Source organism: Procambarus clarkii, chromosome 35 (genome assembly GCF_040958095.1).
Source record: "Procambarus clarkii isolate CNS0578487 chromosome 35, FALCON_Pclarkii_2.0, whole genome shotgun sequence".
Classification (NCBI taxonomy): Eukaryota; Metazoa; Arthropoda; class Malacostraca; order Decapoda; family Cambaridae; genus Procambarus; species Procambarus clarkii.
In genome coordinates, this window is record NC_091184.1 from 33,257,865 (window position 1) to 33,275,004 (window position 17,140).

A 17,140-nucleotide genomic window follows, 5' to 3' on the forward strand; every position below is an offset into this window, starting at 1 on the left:
ACTATTGACAAAGCCACACTAAAACTATCTTAAAGTTTACGTAAACACGCGTAAACAAACTTAAACTATATTAAAGTATCCGAGCCTAACAGCCCATGAATAGAAAACGGGACATCACGTCGATTTTACGAGCCACTATGATTTTAATAATCACTTTCACGCCCTCGGCGAAATGGACTGGAACTTCGAAGTGAAATCGACGTTTTCGGGCGACCAAGCGGCAACACTGAAAAATGCATACTCTTTTCGCTGTCCTGACCTTAATTTTCGATGTTCAGATTTCATTTTTGTACCAGTGTGTTCGCAATACAATGATCTATAAGAATATATGTATATGTCACCAAAGCATGAGTTAAATCCCACAAAAAGCTAAAGAACTACATCGATCACTAGCCGTGAGCTCCAAACAGTTAGTTTAGTTTAGTTCATTTATTATGCTCCAAACAGCGACGAAATGTTTCTATTCTTTTCAGGGTTGTCAACTTCACACTTGTCCTACAGCGTCAAATTTGGTATCACTGTGATCGCAATTAAATTCTCTACACGTACATATGCATATAAATGTAGAATCATGATCGCGGCCCACACCAAGAGTGTGTGAAGTGCGCGATTACACTCGCCGTGTCAACAATACAATAGTCTTTCCACTAAGTTACAATACAATGCCGTTCTCCCAAATATGCCATGTGCCTATTAGAGAAAACGGAAATTTAATGGCAAACATTTTCATACTATCCCCAAGTCGATCGAATAAGAATTGGATTTTATACAAATATTTTTTAATCGCGCGTAAATTTACGACGCACCGGTAGTTCCAGGTAAAAATACGCGTCGTTTAGATGCGACACTGGCGCGTGAAAGTGTGTGCATCTTATTTCAGGTTGAGGAATTTTACGTCAAAATGTGAAGTGTTATGCGAGAGGACAGGCTTAATATAGAGGTGGCAAAAGAATCTTAATATAGAGCTTGTTCCAACCGATCAACGACACAAATGGCAGAAAGCACGAGTATAAAGAATTATGATATCTGAAAAGTCAGAGCATAAACATTTAGCAGACGGTGTGACATTGTAATTGCCGGAATTAGGCTGGGATATCGTTACTTATGACAAGTAACGGTAGCTAATTAAGATATATACTCTTCAACTCTGTATTGGTGAATAACAAATTATAAATTATTGTAGACCAAATAATATTCACCTAGTTGTCCCTCCGTAAGCACAACTACGGGAGGCTTGAGCTTCGGCTCTTTGCTTCCACCTCTCAACTGTCAAACAACTGGCAATTTACCTAAGTGTAGTTACAGGATGAGTGTTACGCTCGTGGTGTCCCGTCTTCCCAACACTCTTTGACATAAAACGCTTTGAAACTACTGAGTCTTGGCCTCCACCACCTTCTCAGCTAACTTGTTTCAACCGTCTACCACTCTGTTTGCGAAAGTGAATTTTCTTGTATTTCTTCAGCATCTTTGTTTAGTTAGATTATATCTATGAGCGCTTGTTCTTGAAGTTCCAGGTCTCAGGAAATCTTCCCTATTAATTCCTGTTACTATTTTGTACGTAGTGATCATGTCGCATCTTTTTCTTCTATCTTCTAGTTTTGGCATATTTAATGCCTCGTAGCTCTTGTCCTTCAGTTCTGGGAGCCACTTAGTGACATGTCTTTGCACTCTTTCCAGTTTGTTGATGTGCTTCTTTAGATACGGGCACCACACAACCGCTACATATTCCAGCTTTGGTCTAATAAAAGTCGAAAACATGTATAGGTTCCTGAGCATATTGGGCTCGATCATATCTACATTTAAAACTATGTATAGAATCTGCATCCAGCACAGCACTGCATATAGTGCATCCTAAATTTAATTGGTTATATTAACAAGTAGAATGCGTATTTATAATAATATCTAGCATAAACGGTCAGGAAACATTTAATATTTAATTTAAAAAACGTGTCTGGAAGTTAAATAAACTCTATAGGACAATAGTTTGTTACATAGTTCTATCGTTATTTGTTAGTATGCGGTCGCTACTTAAACTAGTCTTTTTCGCTTATTTATTTATTTGTTTGTTTTATTTATTTACGTATATACAAGAAGGTACATTGGGGTTATGAGGGTACATAACATTGGTATTTATACATTCTTGTAAAGCCACTAACACGATTTTTATTTTCATTAACAAGCTTAGGTATACACAGCAGTGTGCTGCTATCCTATTCTATGTGAAAGATTACACAGTGTAGATCAAAAACTAGCTATAAGTTCATCTAATACTCCCATCTCACTAAATGGTTAGTCATGCATGGTATCAGGGGAGAAAATACCTGCCTCAATACAAAAACAAATCAACCCTGACTTAACAGCAACTTCACGATTTTCGACATGCACGAAAATTTTCTACATAGCCTTTCGATTTGCCCGAAACACTATGCGTATTAGTGGCTTTAGGTATTGTATGTACTAGCTCTATCTATAATTCCAACACAGTGTAAATCAATTATGTATGTACTTTTCCCGAATAAAAAATTAATTAATTTAATTTAAAATTTACATCCCGGGGACAATACATCCTAGAAAGTCGCTCCACAACATTGTCCCTTGGACCTTCGACTTTCTAGGGCGCCACCTGCCACATATCTATTTCTAATTTCGTTATGAAATGAGATTATTTCAAAGTAAAAATAGGTTTCATCATGTTATGCATTCGGCACCAACATTATAGTGAGTAAATATACCATATATCTTCATTACTTACGCAATACTAGCAGGCTTTGGGTTCCATGTGGTGGCTTTGGGTAATTCTACGGACCGAATGAAGCCACTATTACGCAAAGTATTCCCGGCAAAACATGAACATAAAAAAGACAAAAAAGTTAACTAAAAGTGTGAGGGGGGGTTAAAGCACTTAATACTAAGAAGAAGTAAGTTAAAAAAAATTAGAACGTTCATGGAAAATAACACATGAATACAAAAAAGTTGATCCTTGAGGATGACACGCATAGACTTATTACAATATGGGGTCAGTAGATGTAGCATTAATTATTATTTACATTATTAATTATTATAATAGATAACATTATGGAAGCAATTCCGGTTGATCATAAGCTACAGTATTGATCGAAAGGGAAAAAATAATAAATGACAAATTTCTGATTTTTCAGTGATTTTCGTTCATTTGTATTAATAGCATAAGCATTCTCGTTCAAGTAGCATGTAATGGTATAGGCTTATATAGCTTCACAACACCTGTTGAATAACCTTCATATCAAAAGAAACAAAATCTTTCTTCTTGCACAACAGCAAGAAGGAAATAATGGATGAATAACGACAATGAGCCTGAGACTTTGGTTAATGAGCTCCAGAGCTCATATGTGTAATCTCTCATATAGAATAGGGTAGCAGCACATTGTTGTGTATACCTAAGCTTGTTAATAACAATAAAAAAACGATTAGGACCAAAAAAAACATTAAAATAAGAGATTACCACCTCTCCCGAGCGTGTTAGGCGTCCTTAAAAATTGCAAATGTTACTTCTAATAAATATTTTAAAATATGCGGTATATATATATATGCAAAGAAGAGTAGTTATATGATTTGAAATAAATACATAATAGATTAAAAACTAGCTATAAGACACTAGCTCTGCCCGAAACGCTTTGCGCAATAGTGGCTTTAGGCATTGTATGTACTAGCTCTATCTATAAATCTATCAATTTTTGTAAAACCTCTTGTATGTATGTACTTTACCTGAATAAACATTTATTTATTTATTAATTTAAAATGTGTTAAAAGAAGGCGAGAGCAGTTGCTAGGAGAGGGCGCATGCGTACCAACGTTTCCGCTGCCGTCAATACTATCTACCGCCATATTGTTGTCAACTCCGCCGTCATTTGACGTTATTTGGAGGGTTTTTACACCACTCTTACCAGGGTAAGTCATCCTTGGCTCCTACATAGCGCAACACTCGCCGCCCTTCCTTACTGTACACTGGAAAATAAAAGCCGATGTCTAATAAACACTTGATGGGGGAAAGTTCGACAAATTCTGACGAAATTCTGTGTAAACAAACTGGTCAGCCGAGAGAGGAGGTCAGTGTGTGGCATGAACTAAGGTGGGAATGATCACCTTGAGACAGGCACGAGGTCTCCTAAGGTGTGGGGACAAGGGGCACCACATGTACACAGTATGACACGGAAGACAGTAGGGGTTGAACTACCAACTACCTCTTTGGGAGCCTTATTGATGTTTGTGTCGTTAAATATATTTATTCTGACTACCTTGTTTCTTGTTTGTTCTTGATGAAGTGTTATTCAGTGGAGGTTGACATTAGCAGCAGTTATTATACAAGACTTTGGAGTGAGTAATGAAGGTAGTGGCATAGTAGATACAGTCTTGTGATACAGTGGGCTTCACTCTTGACTCACTATCTTGGATGGGTCCCTCTAATTACCACAAACTACACAAGCTTCACAAAGCTTCCTGGCAATACGTTAGTAATGAATAAATATGATGTGTTAGGTTAGGCTGACCTAACCTATCCTATCCTAACCTATCCTAACCTAACTTAACCTAACTTAACCTAACTTAACCTAACTTAACCTAACTTAACCTAACCTAACTTAACTTAACCGAAGCTTGGATCGTCGACTTGATTTGGCGTCACCAGCTTTTTATTTTCGTCTAATTTCTTTATAAAAAGATACTTTTTCAGATTAAAATTATGTTTTTTCGTGTTGTACATTCAGCACCAACATTATAATGAGTAAATGTATCATATTTATTCATTACTAACGTATTGCCAGGAAGCTTTGTGAAGCTTGTGTAGCTTGTGGTAATTAGACGGACCGTCTTGGATCCCAGATTCACTCACCTTGTAGTAAATAGGTATCCAGCAGTTAATAAGCTGTTGTGGGTTGCATCTCTGGGAAGGTCAGTAGTTTGACCTTTGTGGGGGGGAGGGGCTCTTAATGTGATTATAAATACAGGTTTCCTCTGCCATTGCTGTGTCTGCTCTCTAGCGTATTGCTTGTATCTTGGCACTTTCCCATGTTGTCTCCACCTGTTGTCTTAATTATTACTATGTTAGTTGAATTATCCTCTCTTGCTGTGCTCATATCTTTAAATATATTTTTCATTGATGGTTGAAAATCCTAAAACAGATTTTATCATCATGCAAGCTTTTGCATTTTTTCAGGTGAGGGAGGATGGCACAGTTTGGTGGTGGGAAAGCGCCTCCACCATGGCAGCAAAGGCCACAGGCGACTCCGCAGCTGCAGCCATCTCTCCTCGGTCAACACCCATCGGCCCCTAGCCAGCAGCTGGTGCTGGGTGGTGCTCCTCAACAGCCACAGTATGCACCCGTTCAACAGAGCATGATCCAGCCACCAGGTTTGGGAGGTCTGCAGACTCTTGGTCAACCTACCATCACCCAACAGACAATAGGTCAACCCAATACAGGGGGCAGCCTTATGGGCCAGCCTCCTATAACCCAGGCCTTGCAGCCCCCCAGCCTTGTCAATCCTGCCCAGATGACCAACTCACAAATGCAGCCCCAGATTCAACCACAACCCCAGCCACAGGGACAGCCACAACCACAGCCTCAGGTACACCTTGCTTACAATTTATGCTTGATATTGTTTAATGTATTATATCTCGGGGGCATAGATAGAAATCCATGATTTCCCAGAGCTCAATTCAGCTCAGAATGATCAGTATAAGTGCATTCTATTCCATGTACACTTAAAGTTGTATAAGTGTTCTTCCTTGTGATCACAAGTCCCATTTGAGGTCTCCAACTAAATGGTCAGTTCATTTTCGGTTGGCTGCACTGTCTCCACAACGTAAGGTCTATTGGTCCTTTGACCTCTGTTCTTCACTCTGTGTACATGACAGTATTAGGTTGGGACTAAAAAGATAATTGCAACTTGTTTCTAATGTACAGAGGCCTATCGTTTATTAATATTTCATTGTGTGTGTGTGTTTACCTAAGTGTAGTTACAGGATGAGAGCTACACTTATGGGGTCCTGTCTTCCCAGTTTTCTGTCATATGATGCTTTGAAACTACAGTACTGACAGTTTTGACCTCCACCACCTTCTCACTTGTTCCAACAGACTACCACTCTTGCTTGTAAAAGTGAACTTTCTAATGTTCTTTTGACAGGTTGTCAAGTAAGCTTAAATCTATAACCTCTTATTTGTGAGGTTCCAAGTTTCGGAAATTCTTTGGTCAATTCCTGTTACTATTTTGCACATTCTGATCATATCTATTTTTCTTCTGTGTTCTGACTTCGCCATATTTGCTTCTAACCTCTCCCCATAGCTCTTGCTTTTCAGTTCCAAAAGCCATTTAATTGCATGACTTTTACACCTTTTCCCATTTATTCATGGCTTCATTTCATTTCAGTCCAATCATTTCCTGTTCTCAGTCCTACATTGTGGCTTGTTGGATCTGTTACTCATTGTTCATGTTACATATGATCTTTTAAAGAAATTGTCCGGATCAACATCCTCCAAATTGTTCAGTATGTTAAAAGTTTCAATGAGATCAGCCCTGTCATGCCTGGTTTGCAGTGTTGTTAGCCCTGTGGTCCTCAACTGTTCCTGATACGAGAGTTGACTTAGCTCTGGACTAAAGAAAGTGCACAAAGACTATTGGCCCATTCAAAGCAGCAGCTATATATATATCCATAATATAAATAGGGGTGTCACATACAAGCCAATAGGCCTTCTGTAGTTCTTTTATTATTTTGTTAAAATGGTGAATGGTTTAGCTGGTACACTTCATTACAACTTTATAACTTTAAAAGAGTTGTCTAAACTGCATGAACATAATCAGTATACATATGTAATTACATTGAAATTTTATAACCACCATATCCAACATAACACGCCTATCCGTAACTCCAGTCACAGTGTTATTGTCAGCAGCATCCTGGTCACTAAATCCTGAATATGAATAATTTTTGCACACGTTTATTTTCTAAAGAAGCATGAAGTTGTTTCATGATGCATAAATGCACTAAACACAGGCAGAGTGCAGTGGCTGCCAGCATCATGGACCTGATGACTGAGTGGACAGCTCTCTGGATTCATAGTCCTAAGGTTCCAGGTTCGATGCCCAGTGCAGGCGGAAACAAATGGGCAGATTTTCTTTCACCCTGATTCCCCCAGTTCACCTAGCAGTAAATAGGTACCTGGGGGTTAGACAGCTGCTACGGGCTGCTTTCTGGGGGATGTGTACCAAACAGGAGGCCTGGTTGAGGACTGGGTTGCGGGGACATTAAGCCCAGAAATCATCTCAAGATAACTTCAAGATAAGATCATCATGCTGTGAACATCATAAACGGTATTGTTTTTACAGATATCTGAACACTGTACATAGTCTTTACTACAGTCGGGATCTTCTATGATACCATCATCAAAAAATAATACAGTAGTTGCTTATATATTCATTTTTAAGTAATGGTGTAGACTCAAGTTGAATAGCAGTGCCGTTAACTCGTGCTGCATGTGCTACCCTTGGATGCTCACTCGGTACTGAGCCTTTCACACAGTTTTTTTTCAAAATAGTGTATGTTTACTGGAGGCCTGGGAAAAGCTAATCCGTGTCCCATGAACCTGTAGGACTTTTCAATCTTAATGCAGTACTCTAAATCATGTATGTGTGATATGCATTGTAAATCAGTTAGGGCAAAATCATATATAAATATATGATATGCACTGTGGAAGGGCCAAAGGAGATATATGTAATTGCCATTTTTATGCTACTGTACAGGGTGACATACAATTGTCATCGGGTCAGAGCACCTGGGTAAACATTACATAATGATAAATGTTTTTTGAGGTACATGGACATTGTACATATTACAGTCAAGGCCCTATTCTTTTAATTTGGCTGCTGTTAAATTTTGAAGCCAAAGGGTTAATCTGGGGTTATTTTTAAATGTAATACTTACTTCCCCCACAATATGTGAATGCTTGCATCATATTATATAATTTTTACTAAGATGTAAACAAGTCTAGGTATTTTGAGGTAAATGTTTTGTAAATTGGTATTATTTATCTATAGAATAATGTGTACTGTATTTTATTTTTAAATTTTTGTGACTGTCATGCTCTAATGATTTCGCCTAGATACCTATATTTTTATTTGTACGTTTCTGTATATTATCTCATAATCTTTTGTAGGATAACAGTCCTGAGGCAAAAAGGAATAGCTTAAGGCCTGATTATGAGTGTCCAGCATGTACACAGATACCAGAGTATGCCAGTAACCTATATTTAATTGCATTTCGTTAAATGTTGAGCTTGTTCTCCATTAAAAAAAAATCTTTGCTCTTGGTGTGCAGGTGACAGCAGTAAGCTACCCAACCCCAAGGGCCTTGGCTCCTCCCGGTGCATTTAATCCTGCAGCTACCCCTAGTAATATGGCCACTCTTGCCACCAACCTACAGACTAATTTACAAAATAATATTGCCAACAACAATGCTGGGCAACAGCCTCAGAAACAGCGTGTGTTTACCGGGACCATTACCAAACTGTGTGCTGATTTTGGCTTTGTTGATGAAGATGTCTTTTTCCAGACAAGGCAAGTATATTGATGTTTGGTGACGAAAATACAAACAGTAATTCTGAATGGAAATTATTTTGAAATCGTATTTAAGATTGAAATTATATGATTCTCAAAAAGCTTTCTTAATTTTGTTATAAATTCATATTATAAACAGAGAGGGTTTAGCTTTAAAAGAGGTGAGAATAATGGTGAATAAGGATGATTATTTGTAGGAGTGCATTAAAACATTAATATAGGCTAGGTTGCATAGGTGTCCAAACATACACGAGAAAAAAGGTTTCATGTGCTATAGAAAAATATTTATAATTCTAGATTTCCCATTTAGGCCTCAGTCTACCACATTTAACATTTAAAGTAAATGTAAGGAGTTAATAGTATCCAAGGAAGGGTTTTGGTTAATGTGCATGTTACTCTTCAGCAGTTGTGTTAAAGGACAAGCACCAAAAGTCGGAGATCGTGTGCTGGTGGAAGCAACATATAATCCTAATATGCCTTTTAAATGGAATGCCAACCGTGTACAAGTCATTCCTGGACCCACAGGAGCTCCAACCCCAAATCAAAGCCGCAGCAATCTACCTGTGAGGGAGATGAATAGCAGAGGAGGTTCCTATAATGCTGTGCCTCCACCTAATTTCAGTAGTGGTAGGTTAGGAGAGGATCTTTAATGTTTGATATTTAACACTCATTCTTAATTTATTATTTTTGCCTTCATGTAGATAGTACAGCTGGAGACCTCCAGGTAGATGAAGGAACTACAGATTGTATAGTGCTTGCATTTCCATGTCTTTACTAATATAATTTGTCATTTTCTAATGCAAACTTATTATTAATTCTTTCTTGGCTTAAATAAATGAAAATAATTCTTAATATAAATGACTTCACCTTCCTCTCACAGAAACTCCACCTGGAGGTTTTGGTCCTCGTGGCTGCATTGGACCTCGTCCTCGATCTCCTAGAAGAGACAGAAGGGAAGAGCGCACTAGGACGTCGAGAGATAGAGACCGGGAACGTAATGAAAAAGATAAGGAAGAAAAACGGGAAAGTCGAAAGCGAAGTAGGAGTAGAGGACGTTCTCGATCACCACCTCGCCGGAGGATGCGAGTTGTCCCACGCTATAATGTCCAAGTTCCTAAAATTTTATTACACATGTAAGTCTTTTGCAAGTTACTTAGTTTTGTTAGGCATTCTTACATGATTTTGTCATTTTGTTATTCATGGAAGATCAGATTTCTCTTAAATGCTCTGTTGTATTAATGTTAAATATAAAGCACTTGTCTATGACTATAAAACCTTCCTATTGTGCAATTGGGGGAGTCTTGTTCTCTGGAATTGTGCAAGAGTCAGCAGTTTTAGTAAGCTACTCATTTGATATGTAGGTGTTTGCCAGGGTTGTGTGATGTCACCTTGGCAGTGCAGTACGTAAAGTTATATAATAAGCTGTACTCTTGCTCAAATGGACAGACGTGCTGGGCCCTTCTGCCACAAAATACTGTAACTTTAAATGTATCTAGTCTTTGTTAGGTACCATTTTTTTGTTCTATTACAATAGTGTAATTTTTTTAACAAACGGTAAAACATTTATTTTTGCATATTTTGACACACAATACCATGATGATTTTTAAGTAAAATAAATACCAGTGCAGTTTATACAAAAACACCATTTGTTTATTTTGCTGTGAATACTAATACTGTAGCCTTGTCACCCTCGGGTAGCCAAATGATTCAGAAAGGTGTAAACCTAGTTTATATTTATTAAGTAACTGAAAAAATGGAAAATTTACCAGTTGCGTCCATATTTGCATCATACATGTAAAATCTAGACAATAATTTGTTAAATCTTTTTATGATAACTGCATTACCCTGTGAAACAACAATTGACAATAACCGCTGTCTACAGTATTTTTTTTATTATTATTATGCCGGGTAAGAGAGAACTGCCAGAAACATAATTTTGTAAAGGTAATTATAAGAGACTGTTGTGGGGACCCAATGTGTGTAGATTGGCAATTTCAAACAAGTGTTCGATAGTTCCAAAAAATATTTTTTGTTCATTGCTATTTTATTGAATACCAGTTAACCCCCTGGGGTGAAAAAAGCATTACTGTATGCAACAGAAAAAATTCTAATTTTTTATATCGTTTATTGATAAAAATGTTTGCCCTGATTGTTAGAAAATTACTTTAAAAAAAACCTGTGTCAATTACTTCGGTGTAATGGAACAACGAAGTCCTGATGCTGTCAGCATATCTTTATCGCTGACAAAACAGATTCCAGGCCAAGTCACTCTCGGAGAGAGGATATTTTTATATTTGTCTTCAGTGCCATTATGTATTGGGCTGTAAATAGTGCTATTTATTTTGAAAACTGTGATATAATGTGTTGAATGTCAGTATACTAGGATATGCTTAAAGAAAACACATTAGCATATGTATCAATGAGAAAATCGGTAGAAGCCATGCTGAAGATTCGAACATGCATAATGGGTACCTCCAAGTATATGCCCTAACCAACTTGCCCATGACATGTTAAATGCAATGCAACCTGGAATTCAACTAAATTCTCTAAATTTGAATCCCCTAGATTCAAATCTAGGTTCGAATCCTCATTATGGTTTTTACTGATTTTCTCGCTAATACTTTACATTAGTGTGATATTTTTGTGCATGTGAAGAGAAGCATTGCAGGTAGAACTCCTATACCACAGCCAGAGTGCATGTGAGCAATGCGTGAAACCCTTATTGGGCTTCATTGGAAGCCTCAGGGTCCCCTAGAGGATATTCAGTTGAATCCAAGGTTGCATTGCTTTAGCATGTCATGGCCGAGTTAGTTTGGGCATATACTTGGGAGTACCCAGTGTGCCGGTTTAATCCTCATCATGGCTTCTACCGATTTTCTCATGCACAAAGCGATGACAGACGTTAGTTTATTTAGGTTAACTAATACCACAACACTTTCTTCCTTCATGGATTAAATTTTAATTTTGTTGGCATTTCTGGAGTGCTTTATCTCTAGACAATCTCTTAATACTTCAGCAGTAGTTGGCCATCATGTGAGTATCCTGCCTTCCTTGGTATCACTCTTCCATATCTTTTATATCTTGATGGAATCTTTAACTAACACGGCGGGGTGGAGAAATGTCACTACTCCCTGAACTTCTGTGAGGGGACCAGGTTCTGACTGGTCCCTAGTAGGCCTAAGAATGCCATGGCTGGTTCATCCCAGTATATGGGAACCATCTCATTGTATAGCTTTAGGGAGCCACTGGAGTTCGCCCAAAAATTGGCATTTCAATTCATTTAGTGCTGGATCTTTTTAAGCCATGGTGGCAAGATGACTGCCAGTGAATATATATTCACTGATATAAAACAATGAAACACTTTGATGGCCAAAGGGACAAACAAAATCAAGAGACTGAATTGTTGCAACAGGTGCAGAGGATTCACTGAACCTCCATGACTGGCCGCTCAACTAAGTGGTAGGCTTCTCGCCTTGTGAGAAAGTGGAGGATGGCAAGATGCCTGATCCTGCATACAAATGCATAGTCAAAATAATCAGACATTTGAAGATTGAACTGAGTTGGGCAGTGTATTGGAAAACCAATCTTCCTTCCAATCCAGATTTGTACATCCAACTACTATATCACCACCAACCATATGTTATCCCTAATTACCACATACCTACTTCGCCCCATCTTTTGACTTGTGTATATCATCAACAAATAATAGCTATTAGAAAAAAGTGATAAATACTGAGACGTAATTTTTTAAATTTTGGTGGCGGTTGGGGGTTGGATTCAGTAGCTTGAAACATTTAATTTTCTTATATTTTTTGGGGACTTTTTAACCTTAAACACACACATGTTTTCATTGTGTTGTGCTATCAAGTATTGCTTTTGAGTTGTGGTTATTGTTGATACTGTATCTGTTTTGAGAATTCAGTCTTGTCTAAACATTTATATAGGTTAAATTTTATTTTTACATTAGGCAGTATACTCTTTTTCTTTTTTTTTGCATGAATAGGGTGTTGCTTGTTTTACATTACTGAATTTATAAATGAAGTTTACATTTTTCAGCACCAGTAGAAGTATTTTATTGCTCATGCTTTATGACTGCAGCTGTTTGGTGTAACTGCTTTCATTGTATATGAAATACTGTAGCTTACTGTGATTTTTTCAGGAAAGAAGCTAATGTGTTGGAGCTGAAGAAGCGGTACAGCAATCTTTATGTCCCATCCGATGTCTTTTTAGCACGCCCTCTGTGGTCAGACACATTCCCTGCTCACCGACCGTTCCTGTTCCCTCGGCCAGTTTCTTTTCACATCATGAATAAAGAAGTAGAGCCTGTGCTTGAGAATGATGCTGTGTATGATGCTCCTGATGCTAACCATAGCTATGCTGCTAAGGTAAATTGATTAGTTATGTATGTCTTGCATATTTTTCTTCATATAATTCCCATTGTAGTGGGCAGAAACCTGTGTGTGTATAGACACACATCCACCCACACTAACACACACACACACACACGGTAAGAGGGACTGGAAATCTTGTGAAATGGTACTTAAAAACAAAATCATTAGAGGAATGGGGAGTAAAACACTAATGGAGAGGGAATATGTTCCTGAAAATTGTATATACCAACAAAGATCGAGTGAGATAAAAAAAATAACTGAAGCTAAAGATATAATTCGGCTTAAGATTCCAGATATCGTCGCACTAACAGATATGAAACTTAACTTGAAGAAAATATTTTAAAGGAGGTTGTATTCCTAAGTGAATACCTCATCTCAGAATACCATGTCTCAGTTTGGAGACATGACAGAAAAACTAGGAAGGGGGGGAGAAGTGGCTGTGTTGGTGAAGGAACACCTGAAGGTAAGAGTGTTAATAATCGACAACCCATGACAAGTTGGCATAATGGCATGCAGGTACAATATAGGAAAAGGCCTAAGCCTCAAACTTACTAGCATTACAAACAAGCAAGAAACGAATACTCAGCAGTGAGGGTAGAGGCAGAAAGGAACTTTGAAAAAAAAAAAATAGCAAACAAACGTAAAACAGAACCAGGCCTTTTCTATAAATACATTAAAAGCAAGCTACATGTAAAGGATAAAATCCAAAGATTGAGAATGGGTACAGATTCACAGAAAATGAAATAATAAATGTGCAAAATCGTAAATGAACAGTTTCAAAGTGTGTTAATGCAATATGAGATTTTCAGAGAACCAGACAATGCCAATTCCAGAGAACACCATAGGATATAGAGATGTCTCGAGACAAAGTTGAAAAATTATTCAAGGGGTTGGGGCAAAATAAATCAGTTGGACCAGGTGGAGTTTCTCTCAGCACCTGAGGTGCTGAAAGAATGTGCAACTCAGCTGAACGTTCCATTTCAATTGATATTTCAAACATCTTTGTGCATATGAAACTTAGCAAATATGTGGAAAAAGGCAAATATAGTTCCAACCTGAAAATATGGTAGTAGAGAAGACCCTCTTAATTATAGACCCATGTATTAACAAGTGTGGTTGTCAAAACAATAGAAAATAGTTAAAACCAAATGGATACAACATCTGGATGGTAATGACATAATAAGACAAAATGTTTTTTAATATGATCATCCTGTGTAACATGGTCTTTTATAATTAAGGCTTTTACTCCAACAGTCATTTTCTTTTCCAGACCCACTCTATTCTCCACTTTATTTAAACAAATTTCTTTTATCAGTCATGTCCTACAGATTATTGAACTCATTAATGGCTTCCATCTCTCTTCCAATCAACTCATTTTCTCAGTTTCCTTTATATTGTTCTTCTGGAGATTGTGAAATGGCTTCTATTCATATTTGGGGAAATGTTAGGAAATATGTTGCTAGGGAAATAGTATAATTTTCTTTTGCTATTCCTTGAAGTAACATTACTATACTATATATATATTTTTATTTTTTCCTTTAACTTGGCTCCATTAAATTATAAATATTTTCATAATCCAGGTCATGTTGATGGCAGTACCAGCCTTAGAAGATATCTACCGTCGTTCTTGTGCATTAAGCGAAGACCCTAGTGATATTCGTGAGTGTTTTGTCCACCCAACACGTCTCATCAACTTCCTAGTGGGGCTCAAGGGAAAAAATGAAACTATGGCTATTGGTGGCTACTGGAGTCCTTCCCTTGATGGTGTCAACCCAGAAAAGGATCCAAACGTTCTCATTACATACCGCAATCCGCACCTGCAAATCCCTGACAGGCATTGACCTGGCAGGGTGCACCACCTGGTAATGCTCCGGACTAGTTTTCAGGCCATCTGTTTGGTCCTATTCTCCTGTATGAGGTGTGGGTGTGAGGAGGTTGGAACGACTGACTTCTGGGCCAGTGAAGTGTCGGGGGTAAGAGGGATGGTGTGACTGAACAGGAGACTTCAGTTCCTAGGGCTGTGAGATGAAATGAAGTATTTAGCAGCAGAGGACTAGTTTGGGCTAATGAAGGTGCTCCTCTGTAACTGAATGAATAATCAATGTTTTTATTTTTTCCTTTATAATGGGGTAGGCTGTAAGTTGGACAACATATTTTGAAGCTTTAACTTGTAATACCTCCTAAAATGTATTTATTACAAATAAGAAATTTGGATTAGAAGTTTCTAAATATAGCACAAATCAACAAACTGCTACATAAACTCATCTTCCCATTTTTTCTCTTTAACTATCCATTACTCATTCACTTGACACTCATACAGAACATGTAATTTAAGTGTCATCTACAGTATGTCCAGCGGTCCATGTTCCATATGTAAGTTATGTATTGTACAGTACATCAAATTTTGTACAGGTATTTTATACTTTCACTTCTAAAGTAAGAATTTGAATGTCACGAAGAAATGTGGAGTGCATAAGTTAATGCATCGTGAGATTGAGAATATAATGAGATGGTTTGCTTATGTTGTATGGATGATAGTAGAATGGTGAACAGTGTACAATGTATTTCAATTTGAGGGATGGAGGAGAGGAAGGCCGTGAAAAAGGTGGGCATGTATGGTTCTTATCTCGTTGTGTGTATGGAAAGTGATGTCCAATTCGAGAGCACTGCCTGGTACATTTATCTCCCAACATTCCAATATACTGTCATAATTGCAATTGAGCTGTTGCTTGCACCACCCTTCTTCAAGCTTATTTCAATTGTTTGTTACTCGCACCATAAAAGCAATTCCTTAAAATTTTCTGGCTTATGTGTTTTCACCTTCCAACTGTGCCCCCACCCCTTCCTCTTCCTCATTCTGTCCAACTAGAAATTACTATATTTTAATCAGAGTTCCTCTCTGTCCTCTTCTAATGTAATGTTGTTGGTTCCAGTTCACTTTGCCTGTCCTCTTAGCTCGTTTCTGTTATTTGTGGTGCCTGTTTGCCTTTTCTTTGAATCCTCTTATGTTTCTTCTTGTGCTTTATCAAGTGTGGGTTTAATACTGTAGCTGCATTACTCTAGGACTAGTCTGACATACTGTAGTTTGTGTTTATTATGAAGGATTCCTTGGTCTGGAATTTTTGTAACCATCATTGTGTTTACTTTTGTTATATCTGATATTATGTTAATGTATGCCTTTGGTGTTAAGGCTGGTGTTATATACACTACTGTGTTATTTTCCTATTTTGGCTCTTCCAGCTGTCTTCCTCATAACCTGCAACTCTCTCTGGTCTCTTGCTCCCTCTACCGAGTCTTGTTTACATTTTGGGAGGATTAAATTCCAATAGCCATTTGACTACCCATTCCTTAAGCATTTTTTGTCCTGTAATGCTCTTAACTCTTCTCATCAGTATAGCATCATCTTCAGACATTTACATGTGTGATTCTACTTTCCCTGGAAGATCACTTACGTAATCAGGAACAGTATAGGTTCAAGCAACAAGCTTTGTGAAACTGCCACTTCCCTCCATCTTTGCTTCTCTGTTCTCAACAACAATATTTCCTATTTGTCAGATACTCAAAACCAGTCAGATTGGTATAACAAATCCAGTCTAATGTTTTCCCAATTAACTCATGGCTAGTTCCCCAACTTTGGGATCAGCCTTTTTGTGAGGGAAGGTGTCAAATTTGTTTTGACTGTTAAAAAGATATAATCTTCCTTCCTTACTTTTTTTTTCTACAAAATCTTGGCAGACTTGTTGTAGAAATTGATCAGGTTTACAAGTCATGCATTTTCCTTTCTAAAATCATGGTGTGAGGCAGATACAAAGTTGTTCCTCTGTGGGTATTCAACTCGTCTTTCTGATTACTTTGTAAGGAATACTAGATAGCGACAGGTCTGTTGTTTAAATCATAATATTGAAATATCGAAAACGGGTGATAATGCTTTTGTGTACATTTACCCAAATTGTAACCTGTATACATTTTCCTTTCCATGTTTTCTCCTTGCATCATCATCAGAAACATTTTAAGACTTGCTTGGGAAATATATATGTAGATGTATGGAAGAGTTGTAGAGCAAAATCACTTGAGCTTATTGTTGATATTGGACTGTGGTAGAAGTCTTAAAATATTTAGTCAGTTGGTAATTTTACATTTTGTAGTTTAGTTACTGGGTATATA

The 17,140-nt window shown here is 37.6% G+C and overlaps 1 protein-coding gene across 1 annotated transcript in view; it reads left to right on the top strand.

Annotated features, from left to right (window-relative positions):
• Nucleotides 1-3,798: 3,798 nt before the first annotated feature.
• The window catches only part of LOC123768382 (cell division cycle and apoptosis regulator protein 1), a 33,424-nt gene continuing 20,082 nt past the window's right edge, over nt 3,799-17,140 (top strand). The window contains 8 exon segments of the mRNA XM_069336288.1: nt 3,799-3,927; nt 5,192-5,600; nt 8,347-8,585; nt 8,989-9,212; nt 9,466-9,718; nt 12,745-12,970; nt 14,557-14,775; nt 14,777-14,838. Of these exon segments, the coding sequence (XP_069192389.1) occupies nt 5,202-5,600; nt 8,347-8,585; nt 8,989-9,212; nt 9,466-9,718; nt 12,745-12,970; nt 14,557-14,775; nt 14,777-14,838 (1,622 nt within the window). The 5' untranslated portion in view covers nt 3,799-3,927; nt 5,192-5,201.